A 20,648-nucleotide genomic window follows, 5' to 3' on the forward strand; every position below is an offset into this window, starting at 1 on the left:
GGGGGGGGCGCACATGGCCAATGAGTGTCAACTGAGATACTGGACCTAAAGGAGATTGCAATCTAGGCACTTCCCCCAAATATCCTCTGATTAAGGAAAGCTAGAACTTGGGAGAACAAGTGGGAGGGCGGGGCAAGGAGCGGGGAGCTGCGGCGGGAGTGGGGGGGTAGGGCGGGGTTGGGGGTAGGGCGGGGTGGGGTGGCATTTCAGAAGAGGATGGAAGAAGATGAGGAGGGCTGGAAACAAGAACTAAGGCGCATAGTCAAAATAAACAAAATGGCTAAGACTGAAGAAGGGAAAGACCAACAAGAAGACCCCACCCCCTCATCCCTCAGCCCCTGCTTTCTAACCACCCATGGAGGCGCCCAGCCCTACCACTGTGAGTCATTATTTTACACCGGATTCTCCTTACCAATGGGCAGGACTAATAGTGCCCTAATGGCGTCGCTGCACACCAGGTAGAGTACCAAGAAAATAGAAATCCAAAGAATGTCTTGGGTTACCCTTTTCTTCAGTTATTTTCTGACGGAGACTGCATGGGCTGCCCACAGAACCCGCTTGGCCTTTGTGGTGTGGAGAAAACACACCTAGGGCTTTCCCTCAGTTTAATTAAAATTTTTTATTAGCCGGGCATTGTGGCACACACTTGTAATCCCAGCATTCAGGGAGGTAGAGGCAGGTGGATCACTGTGAGTTCGAGGCTGACTTGGTCTACAAAGCGAATCCAGGACAGCCAAGGCTACACACTGAGAAACCCTGTCTCGAAAAACAAACAATTATGCCTTTTATATGTATGTGAGCATGGAAGTCAGAAGACCACAGCAGTTTTCCCTTTCCACCACGTGGGCTTCGGGGAATCAAACTCAGGTGGCCAAGCCTGGTGGCAAACTCTTTGACCAGCTGAGCATATTGCCCACCCCTTTGGTTACTTTTTAAAAAGAGCCATCAGTTTGCACTGATGTGAAAAGAAGTTCATAAAAAGTGAAAGAGCAAAAGAAAACAAATGACAAAGCAAAGTATTCACTATTACACTATCATTGCATTAGTATTTAAAGTAGTATATTACATAGTGTATGTATTCATATATTAGTGTAGTATATTACGGTGTATGTGTTCATACATTAGTGTAACATATAACATAGCATATGCATTCATACCATTGTGTAGTATGTTGCATAGTGTATGTGTTCATGTATTAGTGTAGAACATTAGCATATTTCATAAAAACAAAAATATAAATATAGATGATTCTGATGTTCTCATTTCCTGTGCTGTGAATAATTATGAATGTTCTGTCTCTAAGATATCTTTTGACTCAACTATATACATATCTTGCCTTTGAATATATATGCCTGGGAGTAGAAGTGCTAGATGATATGTATATCTTTAATATTAATTGCTTGTTTTCAAGAATTGTATCAATTTACTGATACAATCAATTTATTATATCTCATGGTATATAAGGCACATACACCAGTACATAATTAACATATAAATATAATGGGAGAAAACTTTTCTTTTCAACTACACTGGCAAGAAAGTGGTATGGAAGAGAAAAACTTAAACTCCTTTCTTTCTTCTGCATTATTGAATCACTTTCAGACTTCCTTAAGAAACAACATGTTACCCAAGTGCCACCTGTAATCCCAGCACTCTGGGAGGCAGAGGCAGGTGGATCTCTGTGAGTTTGGGGCCAGCCTGGTCTACAAAAAGAGTCTAAGACAGCCAAGGTAATACAGAGAAATCCTTTCTTGAAAAACCAGAAGAAGAAAGAGAAGAAAGTAGAAGAAGAAAGAGGAAGAGGAGGAGGAAGAGGAGGAGGAGAAGAAGAAGAAGAGGAGGAGGAGGAGAAGGAGAAGAAGAAGAAGAGAAAGAACATGTTTACTTAGTGCTGTTAAGTGTGTCTCATGGGCTTTAGTTTCCTCCCCCTAAAGGGAATCCTGAAAGGACTGAGGCTGAGCTGTCGGGTCAATTACAGTTATAAAAGTAGAAGACATGCCTCTATGTAATTTGCTGCTAATCTCTGTGGACAAACGAGAATTGTAATATAACCCATCTTTTTAAAAATAGGTGGGAGTGTGTCTCAGTAAGTGACAAATAAGGATATGGGTAAAGACACGTTTCCAAACGAGGAAAGGCGTGAGTTCTACTAAACTTTCAGAGTCCATCTTTAGAGCACTGGCTATTTTCAGGGTGGCAGTTCAAGATACGGTGTACATTTAGAGTGGAACAGATAGAGACTGGACACCAAGCTTAGGAGCTTGGTCAGTGTTTTATCATTGAGGAGGACAGGTACTGAAGGTCTGGTCTAAGAGTGGAGGCGCGGAGGGGGGTTGAGCCAATGTGTAGATGGGCAAGATAGATAGTGAAGGTTTGGAGGAAGCTGTCTCCGTCATTGGCTCTCCAGGTTTTCCTTCCTCTGAGGTGAGGGTTCTTCTCACGATGTCTTACAATACTGGAGTTTCAGACTAAGTCAGATGGCTGAACGTGTAAGGAGTATGCGGCAATACCCTTCCACAGGACAACCATGCGACAACAAAGCGTGCAATGGCACCTCTTCGAATCCTCACTGGGAAGCGTAATGGTGTTTTCTTTGTGCAACATGGCTGATGTCATTTTGAGCTTCAGTCTTTGCTATTGACACCCCTGCCCCCCCCCACCCCCTCCTCTGGTTCTCAAGTACTCCCAGTGTTGTTCTCGCTCTGGGCTTCTCTTCTCTTAGGTATTTCCATGTCTGCCGTTTACATCTTTGGGCCTTTGGTTATATAAGCCCTGCAGCGTAGCCTTGGCTGACCCTCCACCTGAAGCTGTGCGCTCTGTCAGCTTACCTCGCTTTGTTTCTTTGTACCAACGATGACTGGCTGGCCTTACGTTTCTATCTATATTATCTGCTGTTTATCTTTCCCCCGAATCTAGATTCTCTAGGAGCAAAACCTTGATCTTGCTCAGCCCAATAAGAAAAAACATTTAGCACAAAGCGTTTACTTTTTGAAGAAATAGTATATCTGTGATGAGTGCAACTTAAAATGTCTCTTTATAAAACAAAGGTTTCTTTGGGGATAGTTATAAAAACAAAAACAAAACAAAAACAAAATAGTCCTTCCACAAGCCAATCTATTTATGTGTCTGTCTCTGTCTCCCCTCCCTCTCTTTTCCCCTATCTACTTACCTATCTGTCTAATAGGAATTTGCTGGGAAAAGTTTACTGTCTACTTAGAAACAATGAAATAATCTGGTGTAGGAGTGTACATCTATTATTCCAGCACCTGGGCCATGGAGGTAAGAGGATCAGGAGTTCAAAGCCATCGTCATCTGCATGGACAATTTGAAGCCATCCTGGGATTGCATGAGGCCCTGACTCCAAAACAAAACAAAACAAAACAAAACAGAACAGAACAAAACAAAAACAAAAACCCAAAACAAACAAAAAAGAAATAAAAGGAAAAAAAAAAAAAAGAGCTGGACACCCAGCTAAAAGGCATCTAAAGAGTATGGTGGTGCTTGCTTTACATCCTAGCACTCAGGAGACAGAAGCCAGTGAATCTAAGTTCAAAGCCAGCCTGGTCTACAAAGTGAGTTCTAGGACAGCCAAGGCTATACGGAGAAACTCTGTCTTAAAAGAAAACAAAAGAAAGAAAAAAAGAAAAGGAAGGAACAAATGTCTGTATGTTAGAAACTGAAAAGTGAGAGAGAGTTGCAGAACTCATATAAAATTGAAATGTAAGGATGCTTTTTATAAATTCAACAAAATTCTGAAAACTCTTTTAACATTTTATATTTTATTAAAAATTAAGTGATTAAAACTCCTGAACAATCACCCATCATTTGAAGAAAACAATGATAGTAAAAATATACTGAAATGATTTATGGCATTAAAAATGAACCTCTCAGTGAGCAAAGAAACCCCATCCTAGTTCAGAGTAACACAAATATGAAAATGCATTCTTTTTATATATTTTAAAAGAAATCTAGTATTTCCATTAAAGTTTATATTTTCTTGAATTATTTTAAAATTCCTTCATTCTTTCTTTGGCTTGGGATAAATTAAAGGTATTTTAGTTCATGGCGCCACTAATCTGCATTTGAAGTTCTGTCTCAGAAGTGATTTCTCATTTTTAATTTTTACCAGAGAGCCTAAGACTCGTTTATGACACTAGGATATTGTAAAAGCATAGCCCCATGATTTCCCCCTTACAGTCTAAACAGCATTGTCTTCACGCAAGCATCATTTCCTAACTTATAAATCCTATTTCACCTTTCAATAAAATATCTTTAACACAGGCATAAGTTCTAGGAGAAGGTCACTTTTGGAATTCACAAGGCCTCTGAGTTTTAGATATCCTCTGGGTTTGCTTTCCAATCAAAATGCCTGGGGGATTAAAACTGTACCTGTTTCTTTTTTTTTTTTTTTAAATGTATTACTTTGCTCAGACTGCAACCCTCTGAGGGCAAACATAGAAAAGCTGCCATTAAATCGCTTCTGTGGCTCTCTAAAAGGAACCATAATTTATCTTGGAGTCACCACCTACTTGCTAGACGTCCTATTAGCCACCTCCCTTTTCAGACTTTGGGTTGAGGGAGAAACAGTTGGATGGCCCCTAGGAATTGATATGAAGTGAGCCGAGTGTGAGAGAGAGCAGCCAACGGCTCTCCTAGCAGTGATAGAGGACCCCAGAGCAGCCAGGCAGACACTGGGGAGCAGGGTTCCAGCCTGATCTATCTGGGAATTCCCCTATGTGGACAGCAGCTGCGTTAAGACTGATGTTCTCTCTGGCTGCTTTTAGCTTAGGATGGATACAGTTCAGATAACGCTCCAAATGCCTTGGGGTGAGAAAAGCATCACTAAGCACATTGCATTCCCTAGGCATAGAAGAGTTACACTCCATAAGTGACCAACTGAAAAGAAATAGTATGTTGATACTATAGCAACTTGACCGGTATCCATCCCCTAGCATGTCCCACTGCTGGAGAAAATGGAGTGGGGAGAGTGAAGGAGAAGCTATCAAGTAAAACAAAGGTCTGACATTACTTCAGGTTTGTCATTCTATGTGAAAGAGCAGGTCCAGTGATACTTTCCACAGATGGGTCAATTTCCAAACCCGCTTCTTATAGCAAGAAATGTGCTAGAAACAATTCCTCGTAGGTCTAAATGGTATATACATACGGGTGTAGGTATGCAAAGCTGGGTTTTGGATTAATGAGATTTGTGCTGACGTAGTGTAATTAGATGATTAAAAGGGGAAACTATGCTGATTTGAGAGGTGTGCATATGAATCAAGGATAAGTACCAGAAAGGGACCTTGCCTCTGACATTTCTTCAACTTTTCCATTCCCCTGATTGTAGTAATGAGGTTGGACATCCTGGGAGAGGGGGGGCGGGGTGAGGAAGGGCATAGGTTACACGGAACTGCTGCCTTCAGCAAGGGCTCAGAGAGCCTCTATTGAAGAAGTGATGTCGGAGCAAAGGTTAGTTTGGGAGGACGTAGGTAAGGATGCTGGTGCTACAATTCCCTCTGCCCCGTCGGCAAACTGGTCAACTGAAACGTCAATCTTGGAATCGTATGTAATAAATTTTAATTATGTTTGTATTCACTGTCTAAATTTGACAATGAAAGCCAGTTTACCATTGTGTTTTAATACAATTGGCTTAAAAGACATTTCCCAGACATTCACAACTAAGCACTCGGTAACAATGCCATGAGAAATCCTGTCATTATGAAACCCATCGCTACACATCAAGTGTGCCGTAATTATTCTAAGGTCAGCACAGTGAGTAGAAGATCCAGAATCTTTTCCAAATGGACAAATTGTCTCAAACACGATGGCTGTTTAGTTTTGTTGGAATCATTAAGAGAGTGAGAGGAAAATATACGTGATGGCATGGAGTTACAAAATGGCCTGTTTAGGAAATGCACTCATGTTGTCAGTGTGTGAGTGCTGATAAGCGACGCAAAGAGGGAATTTAAGGACATATTAGGGTCTTTTAGGACAGCACAGGAGCCCACGGAGCTTCAGGCATGCTTCCCATAGGGGTGAGGGAGTTCAGCTTCTGTTCTCTTTACAATGCTTTACAAGTGTTGAGAACTAAGCTACTTATTCTCTCGCGTTTCTCTTGGGTATTCTACCATCCCCTGCTGTCAGAGAGCTGAGCATATACACCAGCTAATACTGGTTCCTCCGCCTTTCAGGTGACAGATGGTGTGGCCAAGGCCTCCGATGTTCTAGCAAGTGCATCGTTTTGCAGCAGTAGGTGTCACGACGCCACTTGGAACCTCTTTCTTGCTGTCAGAGTTGCCCTCTGATAGGATCTGGGCAGATACTGTGAACCTGAAACAGGAGACACACAGACATTTGCGCTGGGTGATTAAAATCCAGCCTCTAAAGAAGGCTGGTGTCTGAGGCCATGCTAGCCACGGACCACAAGCACTTGCTCTTTCCTGCTACAGGGTTAAAGCAGATATATCAATGTCTATAGTCTTCAATTTAATTTTCTGAAAATTTAAAATAAATAAATAGTAAAACAAAGCCAAATAGCACCATCATGCATTCTCTCTCTCTCTCTCTCTCTCTCTCTCTCTCTCTCTCTCTGTCTGTCTGTCTGTCTGTCTCTCTCTCTCTCTCTCTCTCTCTCTGTGTGTGTGTGTGTGTATTTGTGTATTGTGTGTTCCTCTTCTAGTCCTCTCTCCCCTCTTTTTCTTTGACACCCTCACTGTGTAGCCCAGAGTGGCCTCCATCTTCCCCTCCTCCTGCCTCGGCCTCTTGAGTACTGAGACGGCAGAAGTGTGTCACCACCCCCAGCCTCTACTATCCTCTTACCATGTGCAAGAAGCTCACCTGTCAAAATACTTTGACCTGTCCAAGTGTGAGCAACGAGGTCCATGGGCGTCAGGGAACCTTTCCGCGGCGTATCCGACTGTTAGGAGAAGAAGAAAAAAGAGGGCTGAGTGGTACTGTTTTCAACTTTGACTTAAAATCGAAACTTAGAGACAATGCAGAGCCTACCCGGAAGGTGTGTGTGGTGCTGGGCCTTGAAAAGTGCTCCAGCACTATGGTTCTTTCTCGAAGGGGTGACCGCTCGATGCTGTCAGGCACTGCACTGAGCATGCGGCTTTGTGGGTGCCGTCCCCTGTACTAAAGGGAAGACACTATGTTCTTCTTAAGGATAAACACAACACTTACAACAACAGAAGGAAATGCTTCAATTATTCACTGGTTTATTCAATCCCATATTTATTCAAACATTTTCACTGACACACTACTAAGTGTCTGGTTTGCAATGCAAACATCCAAACTCGAGCCTGTGTGTGGAGTACGTACTTGCATAACCAGATTCAGTAACACTGTGGCGTAAGAGAGGGTAAATGGGGTCTAGAGGTGTGTGATGGTTCCCTTTTGAAACATCAGACTTGCTTGTGTGACATCCTCCATCACTGATGACTTTTATCCTAGGATTAAACAGAGTAGCTCCATAGCTCCTGCTATCTAGAATGGGTCCTATTGCTGCTTACGATGTGAGAGACAAACATAGCTTGTTTTCTCTCCCAGCCTGGGAGAGGCCTGGTTACACACACTGCAAGCAGCACTCCTTCCCCAAGCTTACAAGCACAGGGCTGAGCTGGGCTATTGGCCTCTCTGCGCTGTACAAATATGGAAGAGGATAGCTACAGAAACGGCAGCAGATATAAAGGCCATTGATTATAATTGACTGAACTCTTGATTTCTGTGAGCCAGTTAAAGCTTAGGAATGCCTGTAATGCTTAGCTTATAAGGACTCACTGATGCAGGAATGGCTATTGCTCTTCTAAAGAAGAGAGAACTAAGGTTCCTGAAGTGACTTGTATCAAACCACGGGCTCCATGTGGCCACACTGAAGCGCAACGCTGCCTGCCTCTTGCTAGAGTGTCAGGTTTTCTTGATGCCTGGACTTTCTGATTTAGTTTAAGTTGAGGTTTTATTTAACGAAACAATGGATCAGTGTTCTCACAACATTTCTAGAGGTAGATTATGGCAACATGCTGAGCACAGCTAACTAGCTCACCCGTCAGTGTGATTGACTTCTCCAGAAGTGTCAAGGTTGTTTTCCCACAGACTATCCAAATTATAATGCAATTATACACACATTAAAATCATGTCATGAAATTCGCCTTACAGAAACCGGGCGGGATCCGGAAGCCACTCCGTTCTGCTCGCCAGCCTCAGAGCCTATTGGGGGTAACCGGCTCCTGGAGGTTGGAACTGCTGAGGAAGGCAGGTGCTCAATGCCAGTTTGCCTGTAAACACAACAGCATACAACTGAATATTAGTTGGACAGAGATTTGGGGAATGGGACAATCAATGAACAATACAGTTACTTATAAAAGCATGGAGCCTAAGTGAGGACAACTGCAAAGATTTATTTGAAATACTAAAAGGCAATGTGGGATTAGTGAAAGAAACGCTGTTTGTTGGGAGAACGCTAGCCTCCGGGAAGAACAGAATCCTGTTTTCTACATTTTTAATAGACTTGATGTTGGCGTGTCAAAGTGATACTTTTGCTTTGAATCTCACATACCATGAGCTGCAAAGTTTATTTCTTTCAGGGTTGTGGGGGGGGGAGGAATCCCTCTGACATGAACTCTGGTGCCTGAGATTTGATCACTTCCCCTTGGCCTGGTGGCTTTGCAGGCATGCAGAGGAAGTGGATGCAGTCTATCCTGATGAGATCTAATAGGCTGTGGTCAGACGGTGGGGGAGGAGGGGCCCCTATCAGAGGTCTAGGGGTGGGGAATAGGGCAGAAGAGGGAGAGAGGGTGGGGAGAGGAAGATATGATCAAAGGGATAACTTACAATCAGGATACAATATGAATAAATTATAATAAATAAATATATATATTTTAAAAACCAGTAATGACAGAAGACTATCCCTCTCAGACATCAGTATTCAAAACTCTACCAGATTTTTTCTGCATAAAAATGGGTATTTTAGAAACATCTTACATTAATTTATTCATTTAGTAATAACATTATGATCCTTGTAGCATAGTCTATTTTTGACCAGTAGGGGTTACAGAGAAAGAGAGGCGGGCTTATACTGCCAATGGAGCAGGCACAAACCATTCTAAAAAGAATTCGGCAAAATATGAATATTATAAATAGTTATAACCTTTGACAGTTTTGCTTCTAGACAGTTCCCATAGGAAACAATTTAAAGATGGTCTTACTAGGAGTGACACAAAATAATGATATAGATAATATAGATAACAGATGGGAAATTTCACTTATGGGAAATACTTACTCAATAACCATATAAGCATATAATTATTTTGTGGTGATTAAAGTCATTCTTTTAAAAATTTGTAGTTAGGGGAGAACAAATGTAGTCATGTCGGATAAGAAAAATTATATGACAAAATGATGCATTATCAGACACATGACTCTAGCGTAGAGGAAAAAGAATAGAAAGTAAACAGTATAAGCCTACATAAATTGATAAGAAATTCACCAATAGTTATGACTTACGTGATTCTTATATTCTTTTTTAAAAAAAATATTTTTATTTTTAGTTATGTTGCATTTGTGCATCTGCCATGTGGGTGAGAGAGAGGGATCAGACAAGAATGTCAGATCCCCTCAATTCCCAGCACCAAAATGACAATAGTAAAGAAAAGAGAAAGAACACAGAAATAGATATGAAGTGTTGGGAGCAAGAGGATGCAGCACTGGATGCTTATGGGTCAGGATAAAGCAATTCAGAATCAAGATAAGGGAAGAGAGTGATAAATCATTGCATTCAGTCAAAGGGAGCCAAACCCAGACTCCTACATACAGAACACTGCTGTACATGTAGATGCACAGCTTCTCTGCGGCATCAATGCTCCATAGGGGAGGGACGAAAGGAGATTATCTAAAAGAATCCATTAGCAACAACAGAACAAGTAACCCTGCACACACTCGCATTCAGAATCAGAGGTCAAAGCAGAGAGAGAGAGAGAGAGAGAGAGAGAGAGAGAGAGAGAGAGAGAGAGAGAGAGAGAGAACATACACCATAAGGGTCTAGAGTTATTTCAGTAGAAAACAAAAATGAGGCTGGGTAAAAGTCAGATTGGAGGAAGAGTGGAGCCGACAGTAAGATATGGACGTGGCATCGGGTAAAGAGAACATAGGAGGTGACCATCCTGAGGCAGGAGGAGGGGGAGATGGCTCAAATGAACAAGCGCTACCAGCTGACTCAAACTTTCCAAAGCTGGCGTACAAAAAGCTGAAAGTGGTGCTTTGGTGGTTTCAGTGAAAATGGCCATAGGCTCATATATTTGAATGCTTGAGCCCCAGTCAGTGGAACTGTTTGGGAAGGATTAAGAGGTGTGGCTTTGTCGGAGGAGGTGTGTCCCTGGGGGGGGGGGGACGCTTTGAGTTTTCAAAAGCCCATGGCATTCCTAAGTTGGCTCCATCAATCTGTCAGTCTCATATTGTATTTACAGATCAGATGCAAGCTCTCTGTTACTGTGCCAGCACCATGCCTGCCTTCTGCCATCCTTTCTCTGCAGTGACGATCATGGACCCCCAACCTTCTGGATCCCTGAGCCGTAATAAATGTTTTCTGTTATAAGTTGCCTTGGTTATGGTGTCTCTCGACAGCAACGAAAAAGCAACTAAGACAGGTTCTGCGGATGCTTTCTAAAAGGGTCAGCTACTGATCAACTGCTGGCAGATGTCATTGTCCCCCCAGCTTCTGCTGGGACCTGAGTGCTCCCTCTTTACAGTCTCTGCCTTATCAGTGGAGCCTATGGCCTTTGGTCAAGGAAGTGGACTCCAAGCCAGGCCACCAGCTAGGAGTCTCACTCCATGCAACCTAGTACCTTGATCTTTGCTAAGAAAGACGGTTTCAACTTCTTTCGGGCTGTTTCATCATCATAGACTTGGGGATAGTATGGAGGCTTGTAGTACAGAATAATTACAGTTTAATTGGATGTCGGTTAAAAAAATAACAAAAGGCTGTGATTGTTAAGGTATTATTTCCTGACAAGTATGCAAATCTGCAGAAAGCTCCTTGGAGTTCTGTGCTGCAGGAAGAAACAAGTAGCTTTCTCATGTCTCATTAGCCCCCAATACTATTTTCTAAGTAAAAGCTTTCTTTTCTAAAGAAAGTGAAAACTACTTCTGTAAATTAAAAAAAAAAAAAAAAAAAAAAGATTTACTTTGTTTCACGTGTATGGATGGATGTTTTGCCTGCATGGCGGTCGCCTGCATGTAGTACCCATGACCACCAGAAGAGGGAGCCAGATCACTTGGGCCTGAATCCATAGTGGTAAGCTGTAAACCACCATGTGGGTGTTGGGAATTGAACCTGTGTCCTCTGGAAGAGCAAGCAGACAGTACTCTGAATCACTGAGCTATCTCTTCAAGCCCTGTCCCTTTATTATTTTTTTTAGAAAAGCATTTACTATAACCCAGGTGTAGTTTAACGATGGGGATACTTTGAGCAGCCTGTCTTTGTGTAAATGTCACAGGATAAACTTATGCAAACAGCTATGATGCCAGGAGTCACTGCAACCTTAAGTGACCAGTGTCATATATTTGCTCTGCACTAGACTGGAACACTCTTATCCAATCTTTGACTGTGCATTGTTTTCCTTAAACCATTCCATAAAAAGTGCTTTGTGACTTAGAAGCATTACTTATCAATTTTACAGTAAATTAGTTTAATTTACTATATTGATTAATAATACAAGCTAAATTAATTCAAAGTCACCCCACCTTCTGCTTAATTTCCCTAGTTGCCTGAGCTTCAGGCATTTGCATGGGTGTTTATTCAGTCTAGTAGACAGGTACCCACACTGTTGGACCAAAAATCAAACACATGAACTCATTTTTAAAAACCTGCTGTAAAATTCTGTCTCTGGAACTATCAACTCTGGCTGACAAGCATCCCTGACCTTTGTGGCCTTTAGTCTGCTGTGAAAGAAACAAGACTCACAGTTTGGTTCCTCTCAAAACTTCATCACTGTAGACAGTGGGGGTCCTCAGTCTCTGTGGGTCTGAAGCAATTGAAGGCAATCTCCTATGCAAGGGTGTCTTCTTAGCAGAAGTCTGTGGGCCCCGGGGGTCTGGGATGCGCCCCAGCTTGTGCCTGGAAAATGCTCCTCCGACCCCTCCCCCAGACAGGTTGTCATCTTGCTCATTCCTGGGGAAGGAAAAATCCGGTTAGTTAATCATACCTAAGTTTTCTGGGGCTAGGATGCACACAGATCATGCTTTCTCTCTGTCTCTCTGGAGAATATGTGGAAGGAATGCATATTTCTAGTATTATCTCAGTGAGGAGCAGGAGGGAAAACACCGGTAATCAAATAGTAGACGCTGAGAGAGGAAGAATTCACGGTGATGCTACCCTTTCCTCATCTCTTCTAGCCTAATACGTGGCAACGACTATTTTGTGGCTGATACTATTTAAGAATCCATTTCTGTCCTTCATGCCACGTAACTCTTAATACTTACTGTGTTTTATCTGCAAAATAAGTGGGTCTCTGCTGAAGCGGTTTGGCTTGAATCGTCATTACACCACTCAAGTCGCTATAGAAGTTGCTGGAAAAGCGATGGAGCTGAGAAAACTAAAAACAGAATCGTGGCATTAAGCAATACCCAGGGTCATTTCACTGACGGACACCTGCTGGGAAACAGCGGGCAGCAAATGGCACCAACTTAGCTAGTGAGAGGGAAATGTAACAGAGTAGCATTTCATAAATAAAACTGTAGACACTATGTTTATAGAATTCTGACTAATATGAAACAAAGCAAAGGCTATTATACTGAATGCATCAGCATCTAAAAGGCAATAGCAAGTAAATAGCACCTTCAAAATATACTTCCAGAGAGGAAAAATGAAAAAAGAGTTATCATAAAGGTCTTATGCTAAACAGCAAAGCCAGCCAGGCAGACCCCACAAAACTTACAATCCTGCAATGTATTTAAATGGAATATATAAATAGTGTGCGATTATAACAGGAGCCGACACTGAGTGTCTACTTGGTGCTACACAGCAGTAACCAGCTTAAATCCCACTTTACCCTGAACTACAAACCCTAGTCAGGCCTGTTTTCATTCACTATTACAATGGTTTTCTGTTCACGTATGCCTGGCTAGATGAGTGGTTTTGTCTCTTGTGGTTTGTTTGTTTGTTCTTTTCTATTTTTTATCAGTTGAACAAAGCTTACTCATCATTCAGGCCTAATTTATGATTACCCAGCTTTGTAAAAGATATGGTATTTTTATTTCTCTGATGGATCTAAAGCAATTTAATTAAACGGAATCTATAAAGAACTTGTGATTATAACAGAAACCAAAACCGAGTGTCTACTTGACGCTGCACACAAGCAAGTGGCTTAAATCGACTGATTCTCGGAGCTTCCAATGCAAGAACGACCCCGAGAAGGACAAGAGGTTTTGCAAGAAAGGAACTCACATAATGTCAGGCTCCAAACTTGCATCACTCTACTAGCAACTGTATTGTTCTCTCGTGTGTGTGTGTGTGTGTGTGTGTGTGTGTGTGTGTGTGTGTGTGTGTGTGTAATGGTGTGTAGCTCAGGAACAGAAATGATCCTTTTACTCTGCTCCCCAATATATGATGGACTGAGTTAAGCATATGTTTAGACTCCCTGGTACCATGAAGATCTCACATGAACAAGCCAATCCTCTCTAACCTTGATTGCTACTCCATCTTCAAATAAGGCCTTAATTATGGAAGACTGCACTGAGGGCTTATATCTAGATTCTGTGTGATGAGCTCTCTCTTCCAGACTATGGGCCTGAGACCAACTCTTAGACCATATAACCTTATCCTCAACACATACAGAGACCAACACCTAGAAGAGTTAACACATCTGAAACAATATTCCAGGCATCTCTTAACTCCAAACCCCCTGATTTTGCTCCTGTGCCCTGTGACTTCCAGTATTCTGCCATGTAAGGTCTCCATCCAAATAGTGGTCTCGGACACATCCACTCTTACTGACACACAACTATACTTGGTTTGAAATGGCCTAAACCAAAACTCCACCATGGTATTCATCTCTTCGCATTCCTTCTCAGGCTCTCACCCCCAAAATGCTCAACCCTCAGTCTCTAAGCAAGATACTTCACTTTCCCTCCCTCCCTCCGCCTTGTCCCTCCCTCCATGCCTCCTTCCCAAGCCCTCACATAATGGATGGCACGTGGCCCTGTGTTACAGTTTCGTTTCACTAGGTTAGTGACGAGTTTCGTTTACCCTTGCATCTTCCTCAAAGCATCTAATAGGGCATATGCAAAATGATCAATGAATGTCCCATGAGCCCTGAACACTCACTTTAGTGTAAGAGGTGGGGATCATTTATAATGTTCAATGTGGCTAGACATTTAGTAAAAATGTTGGGTTTTTTTTCTCTCCTGAACTGTAGAAAATAGTTTTGTATCTCAAAGCAACGCTCGGGTATACACTAATAATTGTTATGATTTTCTTAGATGCCATGCAATGACCATATTGCATTTTAATCTTACTGACAGACACCTAAGTACTTTTTTGTAAGCTATTTACTACCCTTTTGAGGCAACATTTGCTATCATAAGTAAATTTTTTTTCTGTTTGAGACACCTCCAAACATAGTGATGAGAGTTATCTAGTGTTCTCAAGCACAGGGGAGTGTGAGGTACCTGAGGGGGAGAAGTGAACACAATGACACTCTCTACAAACAGACACAAAAGGCGCAGAAACAAAGGGACAGAGTGACAGGGCGTCAGTGCACAAACCTGGGGTGGATTAAAGTGGGAGGCCAAGGACGCGTGGAGAGTTTCCGAGCTCCGGGATGGAGGAACGCTGGAAACATCCATGCTGACACGAGGCATGGGCACGTTTGGAGATCGATTTTCGGCTACTTTCAGTTTTTCTTTATGCTTTTTTTCATCTGCGTCAACAGGAAAAAAAAAATCAACAAGAAATACATGTCCTGTGTTACCATGAGTTTATGCTATAGATGGTGATTAAATAACCCTGAAGCAGAAGGCAGAGACTCCTGTGGACAACTGGCTACTGTGGTGATCTTATTAGTGGTAGAAGAACGGCTTATATAGTAGGGCAATGAAACTTCCCCAGAACCATGACGACCCTTTTATGTCATGAAAAATCGCCTGTGTATAAGGCACAAACGCTACTTCTTATCTCAGCCATGTTTTCGTGATGTGGCAACTGAGAACTGTGGTGGTGTGGTCTTTTCTCTTCTTCCCAGGAGGCCAAACCCTGTAAATAAGTACCTGTGAGTGAAGATTCCCAGGTTTTTCTAATGAGGTCTTCCAGTATTTCTACCACATTGGTCCAAACGTGATCAAACACTTCTGCCGCCACAGCATCTCTGACACAGTCATGAGGGGAAACGGGAGGAAGCCCATGCCGATGCCACTTCCTGCCACGGAGTGTTGGGTTTTGTTCAAGACGCTCATCTCCACTGAGGATGAAACTCATTCTAATTACTAGAATATCCAGGGTTAATGCTGAAATAATTAATTATCTATGTGGCTTTTTAAAAATCTCCTATATCTATCTATCTATCTATCTATCTATCTATCTATCTATCTATATCTTATAAACATGTGCAGATACATATATAATAATAAATATAACATTCTCTTGTTAAGTATCTCATAGTTATTTTTAAAATATACAAGTGTAATTCGTCAACTATATGTCAACAGAAGTAGGAAAAGCAAAACAAAGAAACAAACAAAAAGACTCTTAATTTCGCTGATCTCTTTAATTCTTTTTCTCTCAGTCTCTATTTCTTTATTTCTGCTCTGAGCTCTGGTATTGCTTTAACTACCTTGGGGCCTAGGTTCTTCTGTTTTTCATGTGTAAAATTAGCTTACTGAAAGTGTCTCTTCATTTCTGTGTGTTCTCACTGTCTGTTTCTATGATGTGTGGTGTGTGGACATGTGTGCCACAGCGTGTGCATGGAAGAAGGCAGACAGCTTATCAGGAGTAGGCTCTGTCCTTCTACCACAGGGTCCAGGGATCACTCTCAGGCCATTAGACTTGCACAGCAAACACTTCTTACCCACTGAGCCCTCTCAGCAGCCCACGTCCTTTATTTCTAAACATAAGCATTTAGTGCTGCAGTACCCACTTTTTCAGCCACTGTTGCTGGCAGCCGTCAACTTTACTGTGCAGTGTTCCCATCTCCATTTGACTTGAGATGAACTGTTCGGGAGTATTTGTCCAATTTCTCTCTTGATGAATTTTTCGATTTACTATCCATTTCCATTTTAATGCCATGGTGATAAGAAGAGAGGCTCTATGTGACTTATATTTTGTAGGACTTGATTCAGTACCTGGTTATTTTTTTTTAATGTATTGCTTTCCAATCACGAGGCAACTTTTTTTTTTTTTTTTAATGATATGCCATTGTTGTTTAAAACAAAACAGGCATTTAGCACCAGGATTGGAACTTTCTTTTTATCCCCAGGAAGCTAACTGTAGGGAACCTGGAGCCCCAAGGCACTAGGCACCATTGTCCTTGTCCACTGTCACAAGCATGCTAATGAAAGCCTTGCTTTCTACCTACCACATTCTCAGGAAGAAAGACATGCGCCCTGATCTAGCATTTGCACTTTCTGCCAGGATCTAAAACTTATATGGCACATTTCTCTCAATACAGTAGGAACCTTTCATAAGCAATAAAGACACAAAGTATTAAAAGCAAATGACGAATTGATAATATGCCAAATAAAATTCAATTTACTCTTGTTTTCTGTCGAAAGCAAAATATTCCTCAATGTTTCCATCCACATGGTACAACTCTTCTTTCAGGGATGAATATGATGTGGGACTAGCCAATTGTAGGCCATCGGGATCTGTTGGGTCAGAGTCTGAAAGTACCTCTGGGACTATCTGAGAGCCAGAGATACACAACCTAGGAGGAAAAACAGCCTACATGGGAGTCTGTAGAACAAAAATGTGATGCTTTCACGACAGCAATAGACTCCTAAGTCATCTACGAGGTACACAATCTCAGAAACATCACTAAATGTTACATTTGATAAAGCTCATATATTCTAAATGTGTGTGTGAATGTGGAGTCCAGTGGACAATTTTGGGGCTTGGTTCAAGAGGAATCCAGCTTGTATTTTGAGACAGGTTCTCTCATTATCACAGAGCTTGCCAAGGAAGGTGGGCTGCCTGGCCAGTGAGCTCCAGGGGTTTGCCTAACTCCATATCCCCAGCACTAAAATCACAGGTACCCGACACCCCACCCAGCTTCTGAAAGGCTTAACCCCAGATATCATTAAAGAATTTAAAGTTTGGGGGGAGGAGAGATAGCTCAGCAGTTAAGATCACTGGCTGCTCTTCCAAAGGACCTATGTTCAATTCCCAGCACCCACATGACACTGCCTAGCAACGCCAGTTCCCAGGAATTCAATACGCTCACACAGACACACATGCAGGCAAAACACCAATGCACATAAAACAAAAATAAATTATTTGTAAAAAACTAAAGGCTTCTTAAGATCATAAAGCAATAAACATAACTACATCCTCCTTGCAGGTACGAAAGGGTGTGATGGCACAGCCTCCCATATGCATAACTGGCATTAAAGGGACTCACCAAAATATCTTAGTGGCTGAAAGACAACTGGATATAATTTTATTTCTTTGGCTCATGCCTCAGGGCTTAAAAGCCATCACAGTAAGGTGTTTGATTCTGCAGGAGGTTACCTTACAGACTCTTTGAGACATGTGCTGACATTAATTCTCCCATGCTTATGTGTTTGTCGCATGTATGTTTTGCGTGTATGCACACCACAAACACATCTACAACACAAAGCATCAATCTAGGATGAGACTCTCTCATGAAAAACATTGTGCTTGTCCTCCCCCCCCCCCCCCCACCCCACCCTGAAATCCAGATTGTCACTTAGATTAGGTGGAGCCAAGGCTCACTGAAGACTTAAACATGAGAAGGAGAACTACAAAAATGTTAACAAATATTTCCGGGTTAAGTTTTCTTGAGATAGCATCACATGTAGCCCAGGTTTGCCTCAAGCTTGGAAGTAGCTGAGGATTTACCCGATTCTTGTACTTACACCTCTCAAATGCTCAGATTAAGATGTGTGCACTCCCATGCTGGCTATTAATATGTTTTGTGCAAGCTACATATACAGACTTACTCTCTGATGCTGCTGCTGTGGTCAGGGACATGAGGTGAAGGTTTGTGGCTATCAGCACTAGGCAGGCTCCCCTGGAAGTGTTGGAAACCTTCATCAGCTGGTGGGATGAGCTGTCTTCCTAACACCCTGCAAGGGAAGAAAGGCCAAGAAGCTGAGGATTTCTTTTATCAGACGAGGAAAAAAATGTTTCATGATTTTTAAACATTGGATGCAAAATACTAATTCTGCAGGACACACAGGATATGGTGTAGTTTGCACGGGGTGGAGAGAGGCATCGTGGTGTCAGAGAGGGAGGAATGGCTCTGTTCTATCTGGACTAGAAGTGTGAGGAGAGTTGCCGAGCCCCTTCACCACTTGTTTTGTTTATTGGCTGGGCAGGTACAGATCAGAATCATAGTTACCTTGCAGGTGTGATGAAAGTCTTAGAGAGAATTTATGTCCAGCCTGAGTGTTCAGGGTAGCCTTTCTCAATCTGTGGGTCCTGACCCCTTTGTGGAGCACATATCAAATAGTTACATTATGATTCATTACAGTAGTGAAAGTACAGCTATGATGCAACAACAAAATAATTTTATAGTTGGGGTGGGGCTCACCACAACAGGAGGAACTGTATTAATGGGTCTCAGCAATAGGAAGGTTGAGAACCACTGGCCTAGGACAAAGAAGCTCAGAGAAACTCTGTACAGATAGTAATTTGCAAAGGCCTAGTGAATAAAAATACATAAACACACACAGTTGGTTTAGGGCCTTTTTCTTTTTCTATCTTCCCTTCTTAGTTTTCGTATTAAAATGTAAGATGATGGCGAGAGAAGCAAGCCTGAGCCTGAGCTCCATACCCAGAGCAGTGCACACCCACAATCTCTTATCCACTGCACATACTATGTTCTTTAATGGTCTTAGGAAGAACTGTATAAAGCTGCCTAAGCAAGATACCTTTGCTGTTTCTGTTGTTGGTTATTTGTTTGTTTGATGTTGTTGTTTTGTTGCTGTTATTTGTTTGTTTGTTTTTGAAGCATGGCCTCACTATGTGTTCTAGGCTGACTTTCAACTAACAACCCCCCTCCTGCCTCAGCCTCTCAAATACTAGGATTACAGGTATGCATTACCATAGCTAGATAAGTTATATATATATATATATAAAATTTTCCTTGCCAAGCTAATCAGAAAATCCATGTATATTTATGTTAGTATTCTAATTCAGTCTCCTCAACTCAGAACTCAAGAACACTGAAATGGCTTTTTCTCTTACTAGCAAGGCTGAGTGAAGAAAGTAATGTTTTCTTCCCACCAAACCTACATTGTGTATCTTGAATACAAAAAAAAAAAAAAAAATGACTCCTTTGATGTGGAGAAAAGTAGAAAGATATAGACTAGGGTCATCTAGCAAGTTTTTTTTTTTTTTTATGCAAACAATCACCATTTGCTGGATCTCTGCCATTACCACCTCCACCCCCACCTCCCAGCCCCCACTCCCACAAAACCCCCATCCCACTCTCCCCTACCCCCACGTTCATGCTCCCAGCAATGACAGATGCCTGCCACTCACACAGAGAGCATGTGCACACAAAGGACCACTCCTCCAATTCTTGCACCTGCCATGTATATGATGCCCTTCAGAGAATGATCCAGATTTGCCTCTGGCAAGTTAAAAAAGCACATGACACTGCCATGTGTCAAGTTTTCCTCGGGACCTATTATAGAGTCTGTGGCTTATCAAGATAGGACTGAGCTCTGGGTAAATACTCTGGCTCGGTAAATGCCGTCAACTTTGTTGGCTGAATAAACGGAAATCAATTGTGCGTAGAGAAGAACCCCACTCCAAGATAATGGTTATGGCCTTTTCCGTACCTAAGATGGGGGAATCTTCTTGTCCACTCACTGCATTCAGCCAGGAGATTCTGGGTCTGGGGACTCACTTTCCCTTCAAACAGCATTTCCTCAACCTCCCAGAACAGCTGCTGGACTTTCTGTGCGTTGACTTTGTCAAATTCCTGAAGCAGAAGTTTCAAATACCCCATTACATATATATCCAAACACCCCATTGGTCTATGTATGCATCACCTGATACATAGACACCTCTCTAAAAGTTATAGAACACAGGCCTCATAATCAGTATTTACAAATTGCAGTGCACTGAATAAGGAGTAAGCCAAGGTAAAATCGCGCACTCTGTAGCCAGATAGACCAGTGTACTAGTGTACTAATTGTTACTTTTCTGGCCACTGACATCCTATATTAAGTCTCACATTCATTAGCGCTTAGGAGACTCCTTTAAGCCTTTTCATAGATACAGATACACATTTTCATAGCCATCATCCCAGGGGCTGGGGGTGGGGGAAGGACAAAAGAGACTAAGAATTCTGCAAATCTTAGCGAAACCAGAACTGTAGCTAAACACCTCGCCCATCTGAGAATTCCACAGTCACCAAGTACCCTAAGTGGAGTGAAAGTTGATGTCTTGTCTCAGGGTAGAAGGCAAAAGTGAA

The 20,648-nt window shown here is 42.1% G+C and overlaps 1 protein-coding gene across 1 annotated transcript in view; it reads right to left on the bottom strand.

The window, feature by feature from the left end:
- Positions 1-5,991: 5,991 nt before the first annotated feature.
- Positions 5,992-20,648, bottom strand: part of Fam149a (family with sequence similarity 149 member A) — a 45,061-nt gene continuing 30,404 nt past the window's right edge. The window contains exons 4-14 of the mRNA XM_051169701.1: positions 20,011-20,153; positions 18,163-18,288; positions 16,737-16,907; positions 15,256-15,446; positions 14,755-14,909; positions 12,472-12,584; positions 11,954-12,160; positions 8,150-8,270; positions 7,003-7,131; positions 6,835-6,913; positions 5,992-6,327 (exon numbers count right to left, since the gene is read on the bottom strand). Of these exons, the coding sequence (XP_051025658.1) occupies positions 6,254-6,327; positions 6,835-6,913; positions 7,003-7,131; positions 8,150-8,270; positions 11,954-12,160; positions 12,472-12,584; positions 14,755-14,909; positions 15,256-15,446; positions 16,737-16,907; positions 18,163-18,288; positions 20,011-20,153 (1,509 nt within the window). The 3' untranslated portion in view covers positions 5,992-6,253. The remainder of the gene's footprint in view (positions 6,328-6,834; positions 6,914-7,002; positions 7,132-8,149; positions 8,271-11,953; positions 12,161-12,471; positions 12,585-14,754; positions 14,910-15,255; positions 15,447-16,736; positions 16,908-18,162; positions 18,289-20,010; positions 20,154-20,648) is intronic.

Source organism: Acomys russatus, chromosome 27 (assembly GCF_903995435.1).
Source record: "Acomys russatus chromosome 27, mAcoRus1.1, whole genome shotgun sequence".
Taxonomy (NCBI): Eukaryota; Metazoa; Chordata; class Mammalia; order Rodentia; family Muridae; genus Acomys; species Acomys russatus.